General features: G+C 34.2%; 3 protein-coding genes across 3 annotated transcripts in view; all 3 read left to right on the top strand.

The window, feature by feature from the left end:
* The window catches only part of LOC124352958, a 52,843-nt gene extending 43,660 nt beyond the window's left edge, over nucleotides 1–9,183 (top strand). The window contains exon 6 of the mRNA XM_046802716.1: nucleotides 8,959–9,183. Within this exon, the coding sequence (XP_046658672.1) occupies nucleotides 8,959–9,183 (225 nt within the window). The remainder of the gene's footprint in view (nucleotides 1–8,958) is intronic.
* Nucleotides 9,184–11,312: 2,129 nt separating this feature from the next.
* On the top strand, nucleotides 11,313–13,030 carry LOC124370743 (secernin-2). Its single transcript, XM_046829047.1, has one exon. The coding sequence runs from the start codon at nucleotides 11,554–11,556 to the stop codon at nucleotides 12,778–12,780; it is 1,227 nt and encodes a 408-aa protein (XP_046685003.1). The 5' UTR covers nucleotides 11,313–11,553; the 3' UTR covers nucleotides 12,781–13,030.
* Nucleotides 13,031–13,372: 342 nt separating this feature from the next.
* The window catches only part of LOC124370753 (WD repeat-containing protein 37), a 45,522-nt gene continuing 37,818 nt past the window's right edge, over nucleotides 13,373–21,076 (top strand). Inside the window, exon 1 of the mRNA XM_046829055.1 lies at nucleotides 13,373–14,248. The gene's annotated coding sequence lies outside the window, so the exon portion shown is untranslated. The remainder of the gene's footprint in view (nucleotides 14,249–21,076) is intronic.

Raw genomic sequence — 21,076 nt, 5'->3', positions numbered from 1 at the left:
ATATTTTCAATATATTGAATTGCCTCTCTATTATGAATTGATTAATCTAATATGTTCACATAAATAAGAAAAAAGACTAGTTCCGAGATACATTTTTGAGGAACTAGCAGGGTGTTTGATATATGCACACTCAGCTCTCCATAACATATTTACGACTAAAGCTAATTTTGAGGCAGACACCACTTGCCAATAACAGTGTCTAGTGATGCTCACAGTAAAATAGTTTGGAGAGGTCAAGAAATAAGCTGAGCATTTGTTCACGCCTCTCAAACCTATAAAAACAGAATAGATAAGAATTTGTGACAATGTCAACAATTAATTTGTTTTCCTAAACTGTAACTATTTATGAGAAATAGTTTTGAATCGACATTCAATTAAGTTTCTGAATTGCCTTAAGATCCGTGTAAAAACTGTTTTATGAAAATTGGAAGAATATAAACATAACAATATTTAATTACAGTACAAGGATCGTCAATTTACGTATTCTTTATTATTTTACTAATCTTCCGTTACCACCTATCGTTTGCCAACTATTGTACGTTTTACAATAGGTGTACATACTACGATTATAAATTCTCAAAATCCCTATACCGTAATTAATTAATTTGCAATAAAAATTGAGAAACGCTACGTTAAATACAACATTTTATTGGCATTTAGTTAGTTATTTTACTGTACTCATATCATTAACATAAATTAGTTAATTATCACCAAATAAATGACAATATTATAGAGGCTACAAACGGGGGCTAATGCTTTCGGGGTTGAATAAACTAATCATAGTAGGATATAACTTGTAAAACTTAAAAAACTCCAAATTAAGGGTATTACTTTCATTACATCTATTAATAACTACTCTTTTAAGAACTAAAACTGTTTGTATTTAGAGTTGGGCTCTGTCTTGGATGTTTGGGGAATGGCACCAAAAATACTAATTTTCATTTTACTTTTAGTACCCCGTTGTCTTCTCCTACCTTTTCATTATGACATTCAAAAGTGTCGACACTAATTTTTAAAACACTTTCCGTATAATGAGAGGTACCGTATACTAACGGGTGAATTCTTATCAAATGTAAACGTTGATCATGATTATTCTATTAGTGAGTGACATGTGATGGATTTGTTCCATAACAAAGCAAATAGCCAGTTATGTTTTAAACTCATCTAAACCCCTGTTTATACGTTCAGTTACTTTCTACCTGTATGGAAAAACTTATCTTCAACAACTACTGAACCTTTTTGAACAAGTTTGGGAGAAATGATAATCATGTCTTATCAGATGTTATTTCTTTTATATAGTCAGTCAATTTTGTGCCGTGTCCATAAAGATGTACTGTTGTCTGTTGAATGTGCCATTCATCAATAAGAAAGCTTTCACGATGTTAATGGTGGTGAGTGAATGTTTACCGAACTACACCGTGAACATCATTCACGAAAGGCTTTGCTAGTCGTGTTTGTGAAACTGAAAATTTACAACCGGATCACAACAAAGGGAAACAGCTCACTAGTCCTGTAAAAGATAATAAGGCACCACACGTTTGGCTTCGGTTTAGCTCAATCCGCCTGACACAAAAAAGAGTTGCTACTGATGCAGGAATTAGTCAACAATCAGTACTCATAATAATAAAACGCACCCATACCACTTTCACTACATCAAACACTGTATGGAAATGATTATCTTATAAGAATGAGCTTTTGATTATGGGCCTGAGATAAAATGTACGAAGGTGAATATTTTTTCGCAAGTTTATGGTGCGACGAAGCAACCTTTCGGAGCAATGCAGAAGTGAACCGTCACCACATGAGGTTCTGAGTTTTTTAAAATACCCACTGGATGCGAGAAGTAAACAACCAAAGGCACTGGATCCTCAATACTAGGTGCGGTATTATTGGTAACAAAATTGTTGCCACGTTTATTTCGAAGAACACTTAATTGGAAATTAGTACAACTTCCCCATCTTGTATAATGTATTGTTGACTATTTCAGAACAAAATACCCAGGAAACTTGGTTTATTCACGATGGGGCGCCAGCCCACTACTCTGAAGCGGTGCAAAACTCTGGATGAGAAATATTCTCAAAAATGGATTGGGAGAGGTGGACAAGTCAACTAACCATTCAGTCCCTGGATTGAAGGTGCAAGCAAGGATTTCCATTTGTGGGAAAAGTTAAGATACTTGGTGTGTCTGTCTATTAAGGCCCACGACTCAAAAGGACATGACGTAACGAATCAGGACTGTTGTTCAACCAATAAACGTGCAGTAGGAAACCAGTTTTAGAGTGGATTACCATTTGAAAATCTGTAAATTAGGTTAGTTCAATATCATATTTGTTAGTCCAAAATAGTTAGAAACTAGATAACTGTTGGAATAATAATTACTTAAATTACGGCATCTAACTGAGAAAAAGTTTTCAAACATTAAAAAACAAATTTATTCTAATTAAGAAAATAATTAACTAAGAACTTACGGCAAATACACGACATTAAACTGCTGTAATACAACAAAATGTCATGGAAATTACTAGTTTTGGAACAATATCTCAACAATCCTACATAAAACCAAACTTTAAATTTACAAAAATGTTAGTTATTTAGAGGACTATGACAGGTGTAATAAAACTCATACCTTGCTGTTTAAATTTTAAAGCTTTACAATGTTTAAATGTCCTAAATTATAAATATATACTTTAAAAAAATAGAAATATGCTGGAAAGTGACAACACTGTAACATCACTACATAGTATAAAACAAAGTCGCTTTCTATGTCCCTTTGTATGCTTAAATCTTTAAAACTACGCAACGGATTATGATAGGTTTTTTTAATAGATAGAGTGATTCAAGAGGAAGGTTTATATAAAGTAAAGTATAAGAAAAGTTACCTAAAATATTTTGAAATTCAGAAAAAATGTACTTTTTACGTTTTATAATTCAAATTAAACTGGCACTAAACAGAGTTGTTCACACCTTCAGTTTTATGTTGACTGGCTGAAACATCTGTTTACGTTTAAATTCAATCAAATAAACAGTGCTTAATCAGTTGTGTAATGCAGATAGTAAATAAAAGGTTAATATCAAAATTTTACTTCAGATTGCGCCAGTGATGAATTTAAATCATCTAATGCATTTTATATATTATTTAAATACTGTTATAAAACCAACCTTAATGAACAAAGTTATGAATGTTTTCACATACGTTGCTTTAAACTGGTGGGCTTCCTTGACATTGTGATATGGCATTTTAACAGTGGCTTATGTGAAAACAGAAAAATTAATACTAACATGCCTCAACGTATAAAAAAACTTTTATTTTTGAATGTTGCGTAACCCTAATAAGGATTTCTCCCTTATACCGAAAGTACATAGGAAATGGGTAGGACTTCTCCCTAGGCCGTAATAGGTCCTACGTATTAGAGGTGTGCCAAGTAGCTCCGAGAGCGGAGAAGCCAAACTAGCTCCGGCTCCGTTTGCGGAGCTAGCTCTTTAAACAGCTCCAGCTCCGGCAACCGCTCCGGCGCGATGTGCGGCATCTGTCTGCTCCCTTGTAGATTGGAGCTTATTGCTTGGTTATGTTATAAACAGCAAATACTACTGTAAACAAATATGCTAAGGTGCTGACAGTTTTAATTACTACTTACTTTTTTATAATACGTATTATGAAAATCTAATTTTTGGGTAAGAAGACTACACGTACATTTTATTTATATTTATTTTCACACTGTAGTAATTAAAACATAAAAAAATAGTACGGTAACAGAAAATATAAAATAATATACAAATTATTTACACAAGTATTCATGATTTGCATTTAGATACACAAGTTGAGTCACTTTCATGGATTTGATACGTGATCTTCGGTCACTTATTATTATTCCCGTTCGGGAAAAAATTCTTTCACAAGGTACTGACGTACCCACAAACCCCATGTTTATTTTAAACGAGTCTGCTGAGATTTGGGTAGACTGCCTCGTGAATCCTCCACCAGGACAGAGGATCGCCTTCTCTGGGAAGTGGTGGTTCAGCGATGTACCTGTCGATTTCGGCGGTAGCACAATCGTTGGGAGTTCCGGGAGTCTGCCTTTGTACAGATTTTATTACAGAATCAAACATAGAAAATACTGAACATTCTTCTTCTTCAAATTGTGATGGACCAGATTGGTTGGTCAAAGTCAAAGATGGTGTACCAGGAGGGGATTGTTTCCATTGCGGTGGCAGAAGTGGCGGGAAATCATAGCTGCAACGACCGTAATCACATGATTCTTAGCAAACTGTTTGACATTTGTCGTCAGAAAATGCATACAATTTGAACCTTGGGTCCAAAAAGGTATTAAGTACTACTAACTTGTTGTACTCAATGTCATGGTATCTGGCTGATAACCCCATGAGCAGGTTCTGTACTACCTGTATTGCAATCAGGGTGCAAATTTAGTGTACATAGTTTGCCGTGCAAACATTTTGCAGCCCAAGCGTCAAAACAATTATTTGACTTCCAGTGAAGTAGGATTCCCCACTCATCTTTGCTGTGACCTCTTCAAATGGTTTTAGGACTTTGCAAAGGTCACTGGCAAAGTTTCCATTCATTAGAAATTAAAGATGGCAAGTCTTTGTCCAGCAATGCCAAAGTGCTTATTACAGCCTCTTTTAAACTGAACAAATCTACAAAGCATGTAATATGTGCTGTTCCATCTCGTACTTACATCTTGAAGTAAGCGTTTAGGGTCTTTAACGCCATTGTTGATTTGGTATTTTAATAGTTTTTCAGTGGCTGCGTTGCTTCTCTTAAAAAATGAGGACAATCTTTTTGCATTTGGTATTACTGTATCTACCTTTGATATGGCATCTTGAACCACTAGGTTAAGAGTATGTGCATAGCACGGCCAATGACTCCACATTAAAACATTTTTTATGGCTCCAACGACATTGGAGGCATTGTCTGTTACAACAACTAAGATTTTGTCTGAGATTTTATAGAAATTCGTTATTTTCTTGATTTCTTCGGCTAAATGGCTAGAAGTATGTGAGCCCTCCATTAAAATACAGTCTAAGAGAACTGATTTCAACACAAAATCCATTGGTAATGAAATGCCTGTAACAGCTATATACGATTCATTGATCGTAGATGTCCATGCATATGTCGTTTAAACAGATGTTTTCCACATTTTTCATTAACTCAGCTACTTGAAGCTTACATTTGTCGTACGTGGTGGGTATTAGGTTTTTTGAAACCACTTTCCTTGATGGAATTTCAAAAGAAGGGTTTAAAGCTGTAACGAATTCCCGAAAAAACCAGAGTCCTCCACAATAGAAAACGGTTGGAAATCTTTGTAAAATAGCTTTAGAAAACGCAGCTTCTAACCTTTTTCTTTTGGTTGTTATTCATTTTTTTTTTGTATAAAACTCGATAGAGTGGTTTGTTTAGCACTTTCCCTTTGGCTTATCTAATTGAATTAGAAGGCAACTCACCAGGTTGAGGTTCATTTTCAGTTGCAAAGTTTACTAAATGAAGCGGCTGAATCGGTAGGGTCCAGTGTTGGTTGTAACATTCACATCACGATCACTTACACTTGTTGATTTTGAACTTATAACACTCAAAGTAATTCCGACATGTTTTCTCTCAATATGCCTCTTCAAATTGTACGTTGATGTACGGTAGCACATAACCAAGCCACACAATGTTCACATCTACAGTTTTTAAGGTTAGCATCAATAACTGTAAAATGAGACCAAATTTGAACTTGTCTTAGATTTCTGTACTTTTGATGCCATGTTAATTAACTGCACCAAAAACCAATCAATACTAGTCATACTCGTAAACCGCACAAAAATATCACTTTTCACTGTATGTCTACGTTAGAACTCCTACTGAAACTGAAACTGGTTTGTTTTGGTTTGTCAACAAGTTGTAGGCCACAGCTGATAGCTCCACAGTCCACAGACGCTCCGAGAGAGTAATTATATGAATATATAAGGTTAGAGCTGGAGCTGTTTCGAGAGTCACGGAGCGCTGCTCCGCTCCGCTCCAGCAGCGGAGCGCTGATTTGAAACAGCTCCAGCTCCAAAGGCACACCTCTACTACGTATGTGTATATTTTCTTCATCAGGACAACAACACAAAAAACCATGTCCCTGGAAACATTTTAAACTGAAAATAGATTACAGAAGGCGATAGTAGACGATTTTGAAAAAAAGTAGATTTCGGAGAACTGAATAATCGAACTATCTAAAATTTGATCGAGGAAATATTGCTAGCTGAAATGTGACATAGTAAGTGAATTTAAACGATCTGAAGTAGGCACTTTTTAACCGAAGTAGGCTTCTCAGTCCTACGTAAGTACATATTTTTTCTTCGTCAGGACAAGGCAAACTCTACTATGGTACTGGAAATACTCGTATCTTAGACCTGAAATATGTGATAAAGGATAGAATATATATATATATATATATATATATATATATATATATATATATATATATATATATATATATATATAAGTAAGTTAGTTAGTCCTGATATATATATATATTTATTTATTTATTTTAATGGTATTTCCTTCGTTTGCCGAACGAAATTCGTAGAAAGCACGCCCATAACGTATAAAGCGGCAATAAATTTTAGCATTGAATGTCACATTATCATAGACTAATACACAATTAAAGATTTTGATGTACAGTAGAAGCACGTTAGCTCTGCGCGCGACTCTCAGTGCTTAAATTGGTCAGTGTTTGTGGAGTATTAGTAGGTTCTTTGTCTTGTAAACATCCGGCTATTCATCGTCACTTTGTCTCATTTGTGACATTGCTTAGTTCAAAAGCGAATCATTGTATAGTATGTGTTTCTGTTACTCAATTAGTTTATTAATACAATTGCGTTGTAATACTAAATAATTATTCATATAATTTGTCAATAATTTACCTTATTGTTTACTGCTTAGCTAAAGAATTAGTAGGTCTGACGTAGCGAAATCCAAAATTAAAAGTAGTCATTCATAGCCAGGCTTGTAAGCTATACGTATCAATGTATAACAGAAGATAAAATGTTAACCATTCCATCAAAAACTCGTAAAAGGGCTACTGCTGCGATGGATGTATCAGAATATGTTGTGACTGTAATAAACAGTGAGTTAAAATTTATTTTTATTCTGTGAAGAGAGTGGTAGATTTTCTACACCAAATAAAATCCTACTCTGATGCAGAACTGTTACAATCCTAGACAATTTTGATAAATGTATAGTTGGAAGATGCGTTTATAATTCTCACCTTGAAGAACGTCGACTTTTGCTGTCAAGTTATTGAGGAGGCCTTAAAATAAAAATCAACTTTGTGGGGTACAGCGGAAGTGTAATGCGGGTTTTAATAGATTTTGAAGGTTTCTTGGTAAAAAAAACCCGGCAAATAATAAAAAAATAATTAATCGAAAAACCAGATATTCGATGAAAATCAACGTCTAATAATTCTTTTGGATTAAACATACACACTATCGTTTCGTCTCTCAAATAAAGCTTGGTCTAATGGACCAACTAAACTATTTATTTATTTATTTTCAACGGTACACACCATTTATACAAATAGAATAGTACAGAGTAACTTAGTGTTTTAGTTTTATATATAAGTACAACAGTAACAAGAATATGAGTAGGATTAATAAATACTACACAACAATAACAAAATATGAAACAAATAGATACATTACTTAACGAATGGTAACAAAAAAATATTGAATTAAACTAGGAAAATAAGTAACAAGACTGACATTAGTACCTATAGGCTAACTGGATAGCTAAATTACATATCAAATAATGGAAGCTACCTTACATTTAAAAGACACAACAGATTCATTGAAAAAGTCTACATGAGTAGCAATATCACTTCCATTTCTCAGGAGTCTAGAGAGGCCGCTGTGGTAGGAGTAATAAGTCGAACTATGGCGTCTTTGAAATATCGTTCTGGAACGAGTACCTCTTGAGACAGAGAGATCAACACTGCTGAGTAGAACCGGGCAGTTAATCAATCCATTTACTAGCTTGTATAACGTACCCAAGTCACTGATTTGACGCCTCGAATCTAGTGGACGGAGAGCAAATTGGTTTTCAATCTCAGCAATGGGAGTGCTAAAATAGGTCCAGCCAAGCATCCTGACAAAGCGTTTCTGTACGTTGTTTAGACTGTGTACATGATTGAGTTGATAAGGCGGCCAAATAATAGACCCATACTCAAGAATAGGGCGGACTAGGGCTTTGTACAAGATCACCATAGAGTATGGCGAGACGAAGTGTTTAGTTGATCTGAAGATGAATCCAAGCAACGAGTTGGCTCTAGAAACTATATGCTGTATGTGATCGTAGGGACTGAGAGAAGATGAATGAAACACACCCAAGTCCTTGAATTTAACAACTCTTTTCAGTGGAGCATTATCCAGCAAATAGTCTATTAAGATGATGTTAGAACCACGTTTAAAAGATAGTACAACACATTTGCCAGCATTCAGCTCCATACCATTAGAACTGCACCAGTTAACGATGTTATTTAGTGAGCATTGCAGGGCTTTACCATCAGAATGAACCTTATCAAAAATCTTTATGTCATCAGCATATATGAGGAAGTTTGTAAGTATAATCCCATGGATGTCATTCATAAAAATCAAGAAGAGTAAGGGACCCAAGTGGGACCCTTGGGGAACTCCAGATAACACAATTATAGGTATTGAAGTACTTCCATCAAACTTCACTGTAAAAATTCTGTCTCTAAGGTAGCTACTCAACCAATTTAGGAGTGACCCCTTAACACCGTATCCCTTCAGTTTAGCAATGAGGAAGCAAAAATAAACTCTGTCAAAGGCCTTAGATAAATCCAAATAGATGCAGTCCACCTGACAAGAATCATTGATAGCTGTCATGACATACTCCTGGAATTCAAGCAAGTTAGACACTGTTGAGCGAGACCGTAGAAACCCATGTTGTTCCAGAGAAATGAATTTGCGGAGATGAAAATACAGATGATCCATGATGATACTCTCAAACACTTTAGCCAGAGCAGACTGGATCACAATCGGCCTATAATTCTTAATATTGTTGTTGTGACCAGACTTAAATATAGGGACATCAAATCCATGCTTAAGAGCAGAGGGAAAGATGCCGGACCGAAGCAATGCGGAGAACAAGGAGGCAAGATGAGGGGCCAAGATGGATGAACAAAATTTTAGTACCAATGGCGGTATGTTATCAGGTCCAGCACTCTTACCAGCATCAAGCGCATTTAGTCTACGTTCAATATCAGTTGGTGTAATGATACACTGAGGGACTGTAGAATTCCATCCAAAGTCAAAGTCTGGAGCAGGCACATTTGCAACTTGAAAGACGGAAGAAAAGTACTCAGCGAAAAGATCACATTTCTCCTTTGGCGTTTGAGCCACTCTTGAATCTAAGGTAAGAGTGTTCGGAATGGTTGAGTCACTTTTCATGTTATTAATATGGGACCAGAAAGATTTAATGTTTCCCGGAATGCTGTTTTCAACGTTTCTGATGTATCCGTTATAGCAGGTCCTGGCCAGGTCCTGTATATACGCATGTCCTTTAAACGAGTGCATGTACCAATTTCAAAGGCTGAGATATAATTATCATGCAATTGTAAAAGAAGGGTTCGTGCAAAATGCATTTACTTGCTGAGAAGCAAGAAGCTACGACCTCGTGAACGGAGAAATGTTCTGAAGTGGACGGAACAAAAAATAAGCCCGAATTAAGAGCTAAAATTAATTTGAGTTATAGATAAATACCCAATAATGCTCAAATTGAAAAAATCCTACAACAAAAAATCAGAAACAAAACCTTATAGACTAGCTTTTAAAGAAGGAAAATGTTCAGTGGTGAAATTCTTGTGTCTGAACCGTATACATATGTGCAGTAGCAAAAACATAGATTTGTTCAGTATTGTAATGTTTTGTTATAATGGATTTTAAATTCCACTCACAATATACACACATTGACGGGATTATTAAAAACACGTTGTTCGATTCAAAACCGTGAAAATAATACAAACTGTATTTCAATATACTACAGGTACATCTTGGACAAAACAGTTCAGCTGTAGCAATGTGATATACTCAGACTTCCACCATATCCTTCAAATCTCAATCCATTTCAATGAATTTAAATTTGGGCTGAAAGCAAAGCCAAAGGAAATACAACGTGTACTTAAGCTAAAGTTCTCTTCGAGCGCAAAATGTCTAGTATGGGTACAAGAGAATGACCTGCTAAGTACATGAATGTGAAGAAAATTGAGCAAGAATATTTGTGTGCAGAATCCGAGACGTGTAATCTTCTAGATTCCTTTGCAATACTGGTAGAAAACGAATCCGATATACATATATGTATATATATATATATATATATATATATATATATATATATATATATATATATATATATATACATACATATATTTATATCAGTGATAATTCTTGTGACTATGAAGAATCCTTTAGCGAGGAAATTTAAATCAAAACTCCTAAAAAAATAATATTGGATAATGTAAATTTAAAATCACAAACAATTGTATTTGTTTATATCATATTCTTGTTGTTCTCATTATAATATCAACACATTTTTTTCGAATCTATTATCGTAAATCGTAATGTAAAATGGCAATATAATTTTAAATTTTGTTACCATCATTTAAAAGGATGCGTAATTGCATAAATACATGAATTTTATTATGCTATTTGCTGCAAAAACGCAACATATATATGATATATTTTGGATTTGTTTGTTTTATTGGTTGTATTTTTTGAAAATAAATAATGTTACTCTACATTTTATTCATGGGAAACTTAGACAATTTCTTTGGAAGATATTCCAAATGAAAAAAAAATGCTTCTAAACTATTATCTTACTATTGCAATTTAGAATAGCTATTAAAAACAGTACTTCACAAATTACTACATAAGGAATAGAATTAAATAAAAAATAATTACGGTTTTTGCGCCTTGGTTTCAGTGGTGAACGCGTAAACGCAACCTAGTAAATGTACGATTTATGTTTTTAATACAAGGAGTTGGCCAGATCCGCGTGCAAAGCTAAATTAGTATATCTGTACTTAAAGAGCTTCATGCAAAAAGTGTTACCCGACTTAGACGAAACAGACAAAGATGCGAAATAGAAAAAGATTAACCTAAACATATGACATTTAATTACAGCTGATAATGTTATTTTAATGTTCTGCTGTTAAATGTTGACTTGCTACTGCTGTCAGGGAATTTAATGTGAGTTTTTAAGAATTTATTTAATATTTTATTTGTATTGTGTGGTTAAGACGAATTATTTAAATTTAAGAATATATTTTAAATATGAAAATAAATATATACGTACGCACGTTTTTGTTGAAAAGTGTTCTTTAAGCTAATTTAAAAAAATAAACTTTATTTGTAGGATCTGAGTCGGTAAATTTTGTTTACTGAATAAATTGTAATGGTATATCTTATCTCTTACATCTTACATTCTTTTCACTTAACTACTTCTACGTTCTCTTGTGTACAAGGTTCAAGGAGACTAAGAATACGGGAATTATGGCACTTTTTGGTTGTGATACATTTGTAGTTCTTCCAAATTTGTGTGCAAGTAGTGATATAATATTTGGAAAGAATTCCGATAGACCAAATGGAGAAGTTCAAGAAGTTGTATTTTTCCCATCACAAACTCACAAACCTTCTGAAAAACTTCAGTGTACTTACATAGAAATTGATCAGGTTCCCTCAACTCATGCAGTGTTTCTTAGCAAGCCAGCTTGGATGTGGGGAGCAGAAATGGGGGCTAATAACTGTGGGGTGGTTATCGGAAATGAAGCAGTGTGGACAGTAGTTGATGATGATAATGATACTGAAAGATTGCTGGGAATGGATTTACTTCGCCTTGGTTTAGAAAGAGCTTCAACCAGCAATGAAGCTGTTAGTGTAATAACCACACTATTAGAAAAGCATGGCCAGGGTGGGCCTTGCTCTGATTCTGATGCAGGTTTATTGTATCATAATTCATTTTTAATCGCAGATCAAAAAGAGTCATGGGTCCTAGAGACGGCAGGAAAATTGTGGGCAGCTGAGCGTGTTACTAATGGATTTAGAAATATATCAAATTGTCTGAGCATTGGAACTAATATCACAAAGCAATCAAGTCAACTGTTAAATTATGTGAAAGAACAGAATCTATGGAAAGGTGAAAGAGAAATCAATTTTAAAGAAGCGTTCTCTGCAGGAGGATGTCCTAGAGAAGAAGCTGGCCGTAAACTTCTTTATGATTTGACTGCTGATGGAAAGTTTGATGTGAAGCGGATGTTTCAAATTCTTCGAGATAAACCGTCTACAATCTGTCGGCCAGCAAGTGATCCATTCCACACATCTGCAAGCTGGGTATCTGTGTTGAATAGTAAACTTCCATGTCATTGGGTAACAGCTACACCTGATCCATCAGTTAGCGTCTTTAAACCATTTACTTTTTCAACATCACCAATCATACCATCCGAAATTGTTAGTCCATTATATGGCAAAGACCCAGCTAAAACAAAGCCTCGATTTCAGTTCAAAGTGGATCGTAGACATGCACTGTACAAGTTACATAATAGAGCAATGAGCAACCCTTCAGTAAGTAAGAAACAGAAAGATTTTGAGCTTAAACTCCTAGAAGAGACATCACAGATTTTAAAATGTGTAGAAGAAAGAAAGGGCGACACGAAAACTTGTAATGAACTTTTTAAAAATGCTGTTGAATCAGAAATTACAATGTATAGTAGCTTATTGTAATACTAACTGCAGACTATTTTAGTAAAATGATTGTTAGGTGATGATGTTTGTGAAATAATAGTAACCAACACCTTTGATGAAGCAAGTCGGAGGTCTTTTGTTAGCTTTAGGGCCTATAGAATTCAACACAGCAATCTTAACTATAGAAGAATGACAATCTAAGTTGGTATTTTAATTAAGTTTGCGTTAAATATGTTGAAATATTTAGTTGGTGAGAGGAAATAAATTTGTTTATGTTGATGAAAGGTAATTTATTTTTTATTTATTCATATAAATATCCCATTTTGAAAATACAGTAAGACTACATACATATAAGGATGAACAATAAATATATATTTAATAACAATGAACAATATAAATAATACAAGGAGTAGACTAGATACTTGACAAGAACAAAATGAACAACATTGAATAGATAACAGTTGGACTATTAACTGTAAAAATAACATATATAATCTTGAGATCAAAAAAATAGATCACTTACGTGTTAAACTTATAAAATATATGACCAATATAAAATAACAAATATTTTTTAACAAAAATTCAGGTTTTGCACAGTTAAACAAAAATTTAATAAATGTATTGAAGAAATCCATGGTAGGAGGTAAGAGGTTCGGTCCCCACCTGCTGAATGTGAGGAATATAACTGTTGGACTCATAATTATTGAGTGGTGAATTATTCCAAACAACTGTGTATTTCTTGATCCTTAGTAAGTTTCTAGAACATTGCTCTACTCAAGAAGTTCAGGGCACTATACTAAACCATTCAACATGAAGATAATGTCACTCATCAGTTCCCTCCAGTATAGTTCTCAAAGATCAAAAATGGAATGCCATTACTTAAATTGCAACATTTCTAAACTCGTATTCCATTTTGAACACAAAGAAGTTGTGTTGTACTTTTTGTAGTGAATATTTTAAGAAGGCCTGGTGAAGAGCATTCCAGCGGGGGGTGTAAGATAGACAAAACATATTGTCTTATGTGTAGTGAGATGTTTCCAGACATGGAGAATTATTCCAAAACGGTTGGTAACCCTCTCTCAGCCAAGAGATTGGGAAAGTTGTACTTTCAGATTCTTTGCTTCATAACTTCTTTGAAGAGAAATGGTTTAAGAAAATAATTTAAGAGTATTTGAAATCTGGAAATATGGCCAGTTATATTGGTACACCTTTTTTGGTTAAGGTTCATGCATTTGTTTTTACACCTTACTCAATGAGATAGGTTGATAGGCTTTTGAATTGTAGTTGCTGACAGTTTTAGAGTGATTTAATTCTAAGATATAGATTTATGTCATCAGTGAATATAAGGATCTCTGTAAGAATATGTGTCACAAATTTTTGGTAAACAAAACAGTATTTTTATTCTCTTTACCATATTTGAAAAAGTTCTGAATTATGCAGCCTAGTATTATGTTTGAATGAAATGGCATTTGTTCAAGTTGTTACAAATAACTAATTTTTCTTTAAGGTAAGTTTACAATGTGAAGTTGTACAAACATTACTTATGTAATGAATACAAGCTTAGCTTATATAATTATATCAGAATACATTACATTGTGAAATTTTGCGATTCATACTATCTTTGGCTATAATAAACTTATGAATAAATGCTGTAAAATTTGGTAGTGACATGATATAAATATGTATGGTATAATGTACTATGCACATTAACTTCATCTATCTGTAAACCACACTCATAAACATTTACTCAAAACATTTTATAAAATATAAAATTATTGTTTGATAGTCAGTTAGGTTTTGTCTTGTCATCAGACTACAGTGTAAAAACAAATCCACAATGTGGCATTTGTTTTGTAATTAAAATGATGCATTTTTATAGTTTACTGACTTTAATACCATGTACCTATAGGTCACTTAACAAGTTGGCAAAATTATATTGTTTTATGTTGTGTTCTGCCTCACAATTTTAAGTACAAAATGAAGCTGTTTATCAGATTTTGTTAATGCTCTATTCTGATGTAGGCGTATCATTACGGAAATTTATAATGAAAAACATATAACATTATTTTTTTAATTTCACGAATAGATAATAAAATGTAATTGATTATTATTCTAATTCAAAACGGGTACATACCAATGAATTTTAAAAAAAACATTGGGCAATGTATTGATGTTAATCGTGTTTTAATATGTTGTTGACAGTATATTCATACTAATATCAAGGTCAAATAATAAACCATCCGTGATTGCTGGGTGATAAGTTTCTCATATTTTTACTGGGGATGCCAAGTTTAAATAATGGTTTTTACACATTTTAACAAATTCCTTTTATCCAAGTTTTAATTAGCCTAGTTAATGTTGGTAATCAAGAATATTTATTGACATTAACAACTTACAGAATTCAAATAGGCTACGTCTTAAGATTTTTCATATGTTAACACGTTCACGATGGCCAAAATTATCATACCTTTAAAACTACAATGCAATTTCAACTAAAAATGAAAAATGCATGTACATTTTTATTTTTAGTAGGCATGTTCTGGAATGATTAATAGTGACCGTGAACATACTTCAATGTCTAAAATACAGCCAAGTGATATTCAGAGCGTATTAGAAAACTATTGTTTCGTGACCCACCGGTGAGTCAATCTGTCCGTAAAAGGCCACCGGTGGGTCACACCGCTGCAGACTTGTTAAGTATAAGTAAATAAAATTATAAATACAATAATGCAGTTGTATCATGTCAATAAGTAAAATTTTAATTTTTAGAATTCAATACAAACATTGGTTTCAATATATCTTTTATTCTCTTCAACTGGAATGAGCCAAAATATGTAATTTTTAAATAGTCACCTTGCAGAAATTTAATGATTTAAACTTCTAAAACAAGCATCTAAATGCTGAGTGTTACTGTGGTTACAGTGTAGGTTATTGCTAACAAACCATTTCAGACATGAGCATTAGCCTCTCTCATTGGATTATCAGTCAGATACTATCCTGTTAAACAATAGCTATGTTATTTGAATATATTACAGTATTCACTATATTATTGTTAGGGAGATCATTAATGGCTTATATGAACAGAAAATGACAGAACTGAACCTTGAGGTATGCCAATTGTGATGTGGCACCTGGACGTGGATTATTATTGTAATAAAAATGTAGCCTAATAATGAAAAATTAAAAATAATTTTAAATTTGTATAGATGAATTAGTATCTATCTATTTTGTTATTTCCTTTATTATTGTGGCAGCTTTCACCCCTCACAATTACTCAGTGTTTTGTCAACGTTTGAGTTTTGTTTTCATCCTTTAATATAAGCAAAATATAAAAATATTTTCCTATTATATATTGTATGGTGTTTAACTTATACTATGAAGAAATAAGAATAGGTCTAGTTTGTTAGTTTTAGACTATTGAACTATATGCTTTGTTTTTTTGGGGGGATAGTTCACTCTTTGGCATTGATATAAATAATGTTTTAATCTGGTTTAGTTAGATGTCATCAATCCAGTTTCTGATAAAATATGAAGATATCCTTGAATTTCTGGTGAAGATGATATCATGAAATTGTATTCTTTTTTGAGTATTCTAAAAGGTGTAGGAAAATTTATTGTGAACTCTAACAAAATTAAATGTTTTTAAAACAGGGATGGATGGATCAGCATAATTGTAAAGATGTTTTCGTAAAAATGTTAATACGTACAAGCCTGTGTCTGTGTATACATATAAAAGTATAGCTGAAATGAACATACTGATTTTCATCAAATTTAACATGAAAATGTGTTTGCTAAAAAACCTCAATATGTTATTAATTTACAAATTGTTCAGTTTTAGAGTTTTTTTTCATTTTATGATCAAACCTTTAATATAGTGATTGAAACACTATTTGTAGCCTCTATTTGAAATGCAATTTTAAAGATAAGGATGGTTGTGGTTAGCAAGTTATTCACTGTGGTTTTGAGTGATATTTCCACTGCCCTTCCATTGAAATCATCCAAACAAAAACACCTCAATAACTATAGAAATTTGACGGGTTTATACACAACATAAAGAAGGTCAATGCTAGTTTTATTGTTGATCACAAAAAAGTACCTGTTTGCTAAGTAAAAAAGAGAATAGTCAATAAATACATTAACATTTAAGTTTCATGTTTATGAGGAGATTGCAGTAAACGAGATGGCAAAGGTTGGTATCTGATTTGGAGGTATGTCGCTTCTGCAGGGTTGTCCTGATTAGGTGGAAACACCTATTCAAAGCATTACGAAAAATTACTGAGATGGGATTTTTAGCCCTTGTAGACATCTTGAAGTTTATCAAGAGTGTCAAGATGAATTTTCATGATGGGTTGTCTAGAATTAAGGGTTGAAGTCACAATAAATCCTCAGTTTCACGGTATCAAGGATATTATTTTGCGCTTTTGACTCTTTAGTATCATTATTGCTATCCATAAGTTTCATATTATATACAGATTCAGATACTTTATTCATTACAGAGGTTTAACTGACAAATGAAATATGAATGAAAGCCAAGATTGATATGACTTGTAAAAGTTGACTTAAAAGTCCGCTTCCGAATCTTAATATTTCTGGAGCTTTATCAAAGCACCATAATATAAATAATAACACTATACAAAACCCCCCCCCCATACCTATATAAATAGGTATTATTAGTAGGAGAGACTGTATTTTAGGGCCTAGAGATGGGGCAAACTGAATTTAGATGACTCTCAATGGCCAACATCCCCAGCTAATTTTAACCAATGGGCAGGTCTTAACTCAATGCTGCTTTGGATCCCGCAATTGCAGTCTTCAAGGTAGCTCAGTCTTTACTAAGTTCCAGGATATATGCTAGTGCTCTGAATGGCACTTTCATTCATAAGTGATGCATAGTTCAGGAGTGGGTTATGTTGTATAGGATTACCAGCAACTGCCAATTCATATATACAATACTTTAAGGGAGTTGAAACTGACTCTGCATCTGAGATACTACACCAACCGAAACACTGCTCGCTTATAGCACTAATTTTAACTTGCCGGTTCTGTTTACATCATTAGAAAACAGTTAAATTAAGATAGAATTTTAGTTTTTGTGCCATTGAATAACATATGACAATCGAGATTCTATCAAACAACATAAGAAAAGCTATATAATGTCATGGAGCTAAAGTAAACTTCACAAAACACATGTATGTTTAAAACGGATATAAAACTAGCTTTCCATCTCAAGTTCATAAGTTTTTAGGGGTTTTATTAGATCTAAAGTTGACATGGGCTCCGCACATCGACCACCTCACCACTAGACTGTATAGAACAGCCTTTATTTAATCTAGGCATAATCACTGTCCCTTTAGTATATGTTAGGTCTGCTTATTTTGCACTGTTTCAGTCTGTAGTATCGTATGGTCTGATTTACTGGAGTTGTTGAAGAACAACTCTGGATTGGTAAACAACTGATCGTTCACCATTGCTCTATCTAAATTTGTTTTTTTATCATCACTTTCTAACCATTTAATTAATTATTTATTTAATTATTAACTTCTTCACCTGCCCCTCCACTGGGTACAGCCATGTTTGTAGGATATTGGTCCCTTTTTGTTGAGAGACTCCACCATTGAGTTAGAGTCCACCAATGTATCTGGATTTTGTTTTTGATAGACAACTGAACTGGAGACCACATCTGGAAAGGATCATGTCAAGGAGGTTATGAAATGGTCCTTCATGCAGTGCAGACATGTGATTGGCGGGTCTTGGCCAAGGGTTCTGTATTATTTGTATGTCTCCATGATTAGACCTGTTCTAACATTCAGTGCTCTTTTCTTATGGCAAAATCCAGAAGTGAGGCTGACAGGTATCCAATGGAGTTCCTGCTTGGCTGTTAATTGAAGCCTTTCCAAGTGTCCCAGACACTGCTGTCATAGTCTTGCTTCTTTGAACATTGTAATTCAGGTTTTGTCTAAGAGTAGTTTTTAATGTCTGTAGTGCTGGCAGGATTTTGATCTGTTTGGCTGCAGCAGTGGGCATTGTTAAATTAACATTCAGGTAGACGTCTTACACATATTCTCTGATCATATTTCTTTAAAACTTTTCTTTGATAAATCCTTAAGGATTTTCATAGATAGCCACACAGCGTTGAAAGCATTGGACTCTTGTGTGTTTAATTCCCTATTTACTAAAGAGGCCTTTGCGATAGGAACTTAAATAGAGTAACAAACTAAACTTTTTTAAATTCTCATTCAGGTAGTGTGAAATAGTGACATACAACGTTAAGTGTGTAATGATGTAAGTTTGTATAGGCTATATTTTGCATTAAAATAAAATTGAAGCAGTGGGATCTTACACATAATTTCAAACATTACTTTCCAGACTCACTCAGGTAGTGTGAAACAGTAAAAACATCTACACATGCACATGCATGGTTTTAACCTGTACAGAAATGATCGCCTGCACAAAGGTGGTGGCGGGGTAGCTGTGTACATCAGGTCACACTTCCTTGTCTCTGTCCTGCTATCATCCGATACATCCAGAGATGGACGGCCAGAATACATGTTTCTGGACGTCTGTGTTAATGGAGCACACGTTTTAATTGCTGTTTGTTACAGAGCTCCTCACCTGGGCTACATGGCTGAGTTCGAACACGATCTTCTGGGTTTTTTTGGCTCACTACAGTCATGTTATTGTGATGGGAGATTTTAATACTGATTTACTTGGACCAATTACTTATGACCAAACTTTTTTAACTAATATGTTTTACTCGTGTAACATGACCATACTTCTTCTGCTAGCCACTCACCACACTGAGACTTCCGACACCTGGCTTGATATCATTGCTGTCTGTGACCAAACCCTGGTTGCACACCACGGGCAACTTCCTGCTCCTGGCCTTTCCAAACATGACCTTATTTTTCTTGCTTATAAACTAAGAACTCCCAAGATCGAACCAAAAGTTATGTTTTATAGAAACTACAAAAATATCAATCTTTATTCCCTGTTTATTGATGCTTCTCTAACTCCATGGCATGAGGTCACATCAGCTGATAATGTGGACATTATGGTATCAAAATTTAATTCATTAATGAATGGTCTTCTTGATAAACACGCTCCATTTGTTTCAAAAAGAGTAACCAAACAGCCTGCTCCATGGATCTCAGAATTTATTTGACACCTTCAGAAGCAAAGAGATAGAGCTTTCCTTAAGGCTAAGCGATCCAAGTTACGTGATGACTGGACTGCATATAAAAAATTAAGGAACAATGTGCAACAACAAATTAGAAATGCCAAGATCAGGTTTTACTACTCTTCCCTGTCTAAAAAACAATCTAGCAGAATTTTATGGTCAAAACTAAAAGATCTTGGAGTTGGCAAGCCTAACACTTAATCCTCGGTTTCCCTTAATCTCGATGATATCAACAACTTCTTTGTTGAGATTCCTGTTGATCAGTCTGGGGCTCAGGAGTATGTCTCCGAGCTCGAAGGTGCTACTTTTGATAAACCTGAGTTTCAGTTCTCTTTCACTCCGGTAACAGAGACAGATGTGTTAAAGTCTATTATAAGGATGTCCAGTAACGCAGTCGGGGCCGATGGCATTCCTATAAGGTTAATAAAAGATACTCTTCCAGTCACTCTTCCAACTATCACTGCTATTTTCAATTAATCTCTGGCTACTTCAATGTTCCCATTGACATGGAAGTCTGCTTTAGTTCGCCCACTTCAGAAATGTTCCTCTCCACAAAATCCTTCACAATTCAGGCCAATAAGTATACTCCCTGCTTTATCAAAGTGTTTGGAGCGGATTGTTCATCAGCAATTTTCAATATACCTTGAAAGTAATAACATTTTATCAAATTTTCAATCTGGTTTTCGCTCCAACCACAGCACTACTACTGCACTTCTAAAAATAGTTGATGATATACGCCTTGGAATTGATAAGAGTCAGGTAACCATTTTAACTCTTTTCGACTTTTCAAAGGCTTTTGACTGTGTTTATTATCCCCTTCTCCTCATCAAACTTAGGAAGGATGGTTTCTCTGATGGTAGTGTCAAGTGGGTTGAGTCTCATCTTTTGGGACGACGCCAGTGTGTCAGGTCGGGTGAGAAGCAGTCGAGATGGAGACCAGTTACTCGTGGAGTTCCACAGGGTTCAGTCCTGGGGCCACTTTTATTTTCACTGTACATCAATGACATTACTACTCAAATTACTCATTCCAATTTTCACTTATATGCAGATGACTTACAAATATACTGCCACTTTTCTATAAGGGACATACAAACTTGTGTGACTCTCATGAATTCCGATATTGACGCTGTTACTCACTGGACTTGGAAACATGGACTA

This window comes from Homalodisca vitripennis, chromosome 1, assembly GCF_021130785.1.
Source record: "Homalodisca vitripennis isolate AUS2020 chromosome 1, UT_GWSS_2.1, whole genome shotgun sequence".
Classification (NCBI taxonomy): domain Eukaryota; kingdom Metazoa; phylum Arthropoda; class Insecta; order Hemiptera; family Cicadellidae; genus Homalodisca; species Homalodisca vitripennis.
This window is presented reverse-complemented; position numbering and strand designations above follow the sequence as displayed.

Bases quoted from the DNA above. Each gene is read 5' to 3' on its own strand.
- LOC124370743 (XM_046829047.1), top strand. From the start codon at position 11,554: ATGGCACTTTTTGGTTGTGATACATTTGTAGTTCTTCCAAATTTGTGT.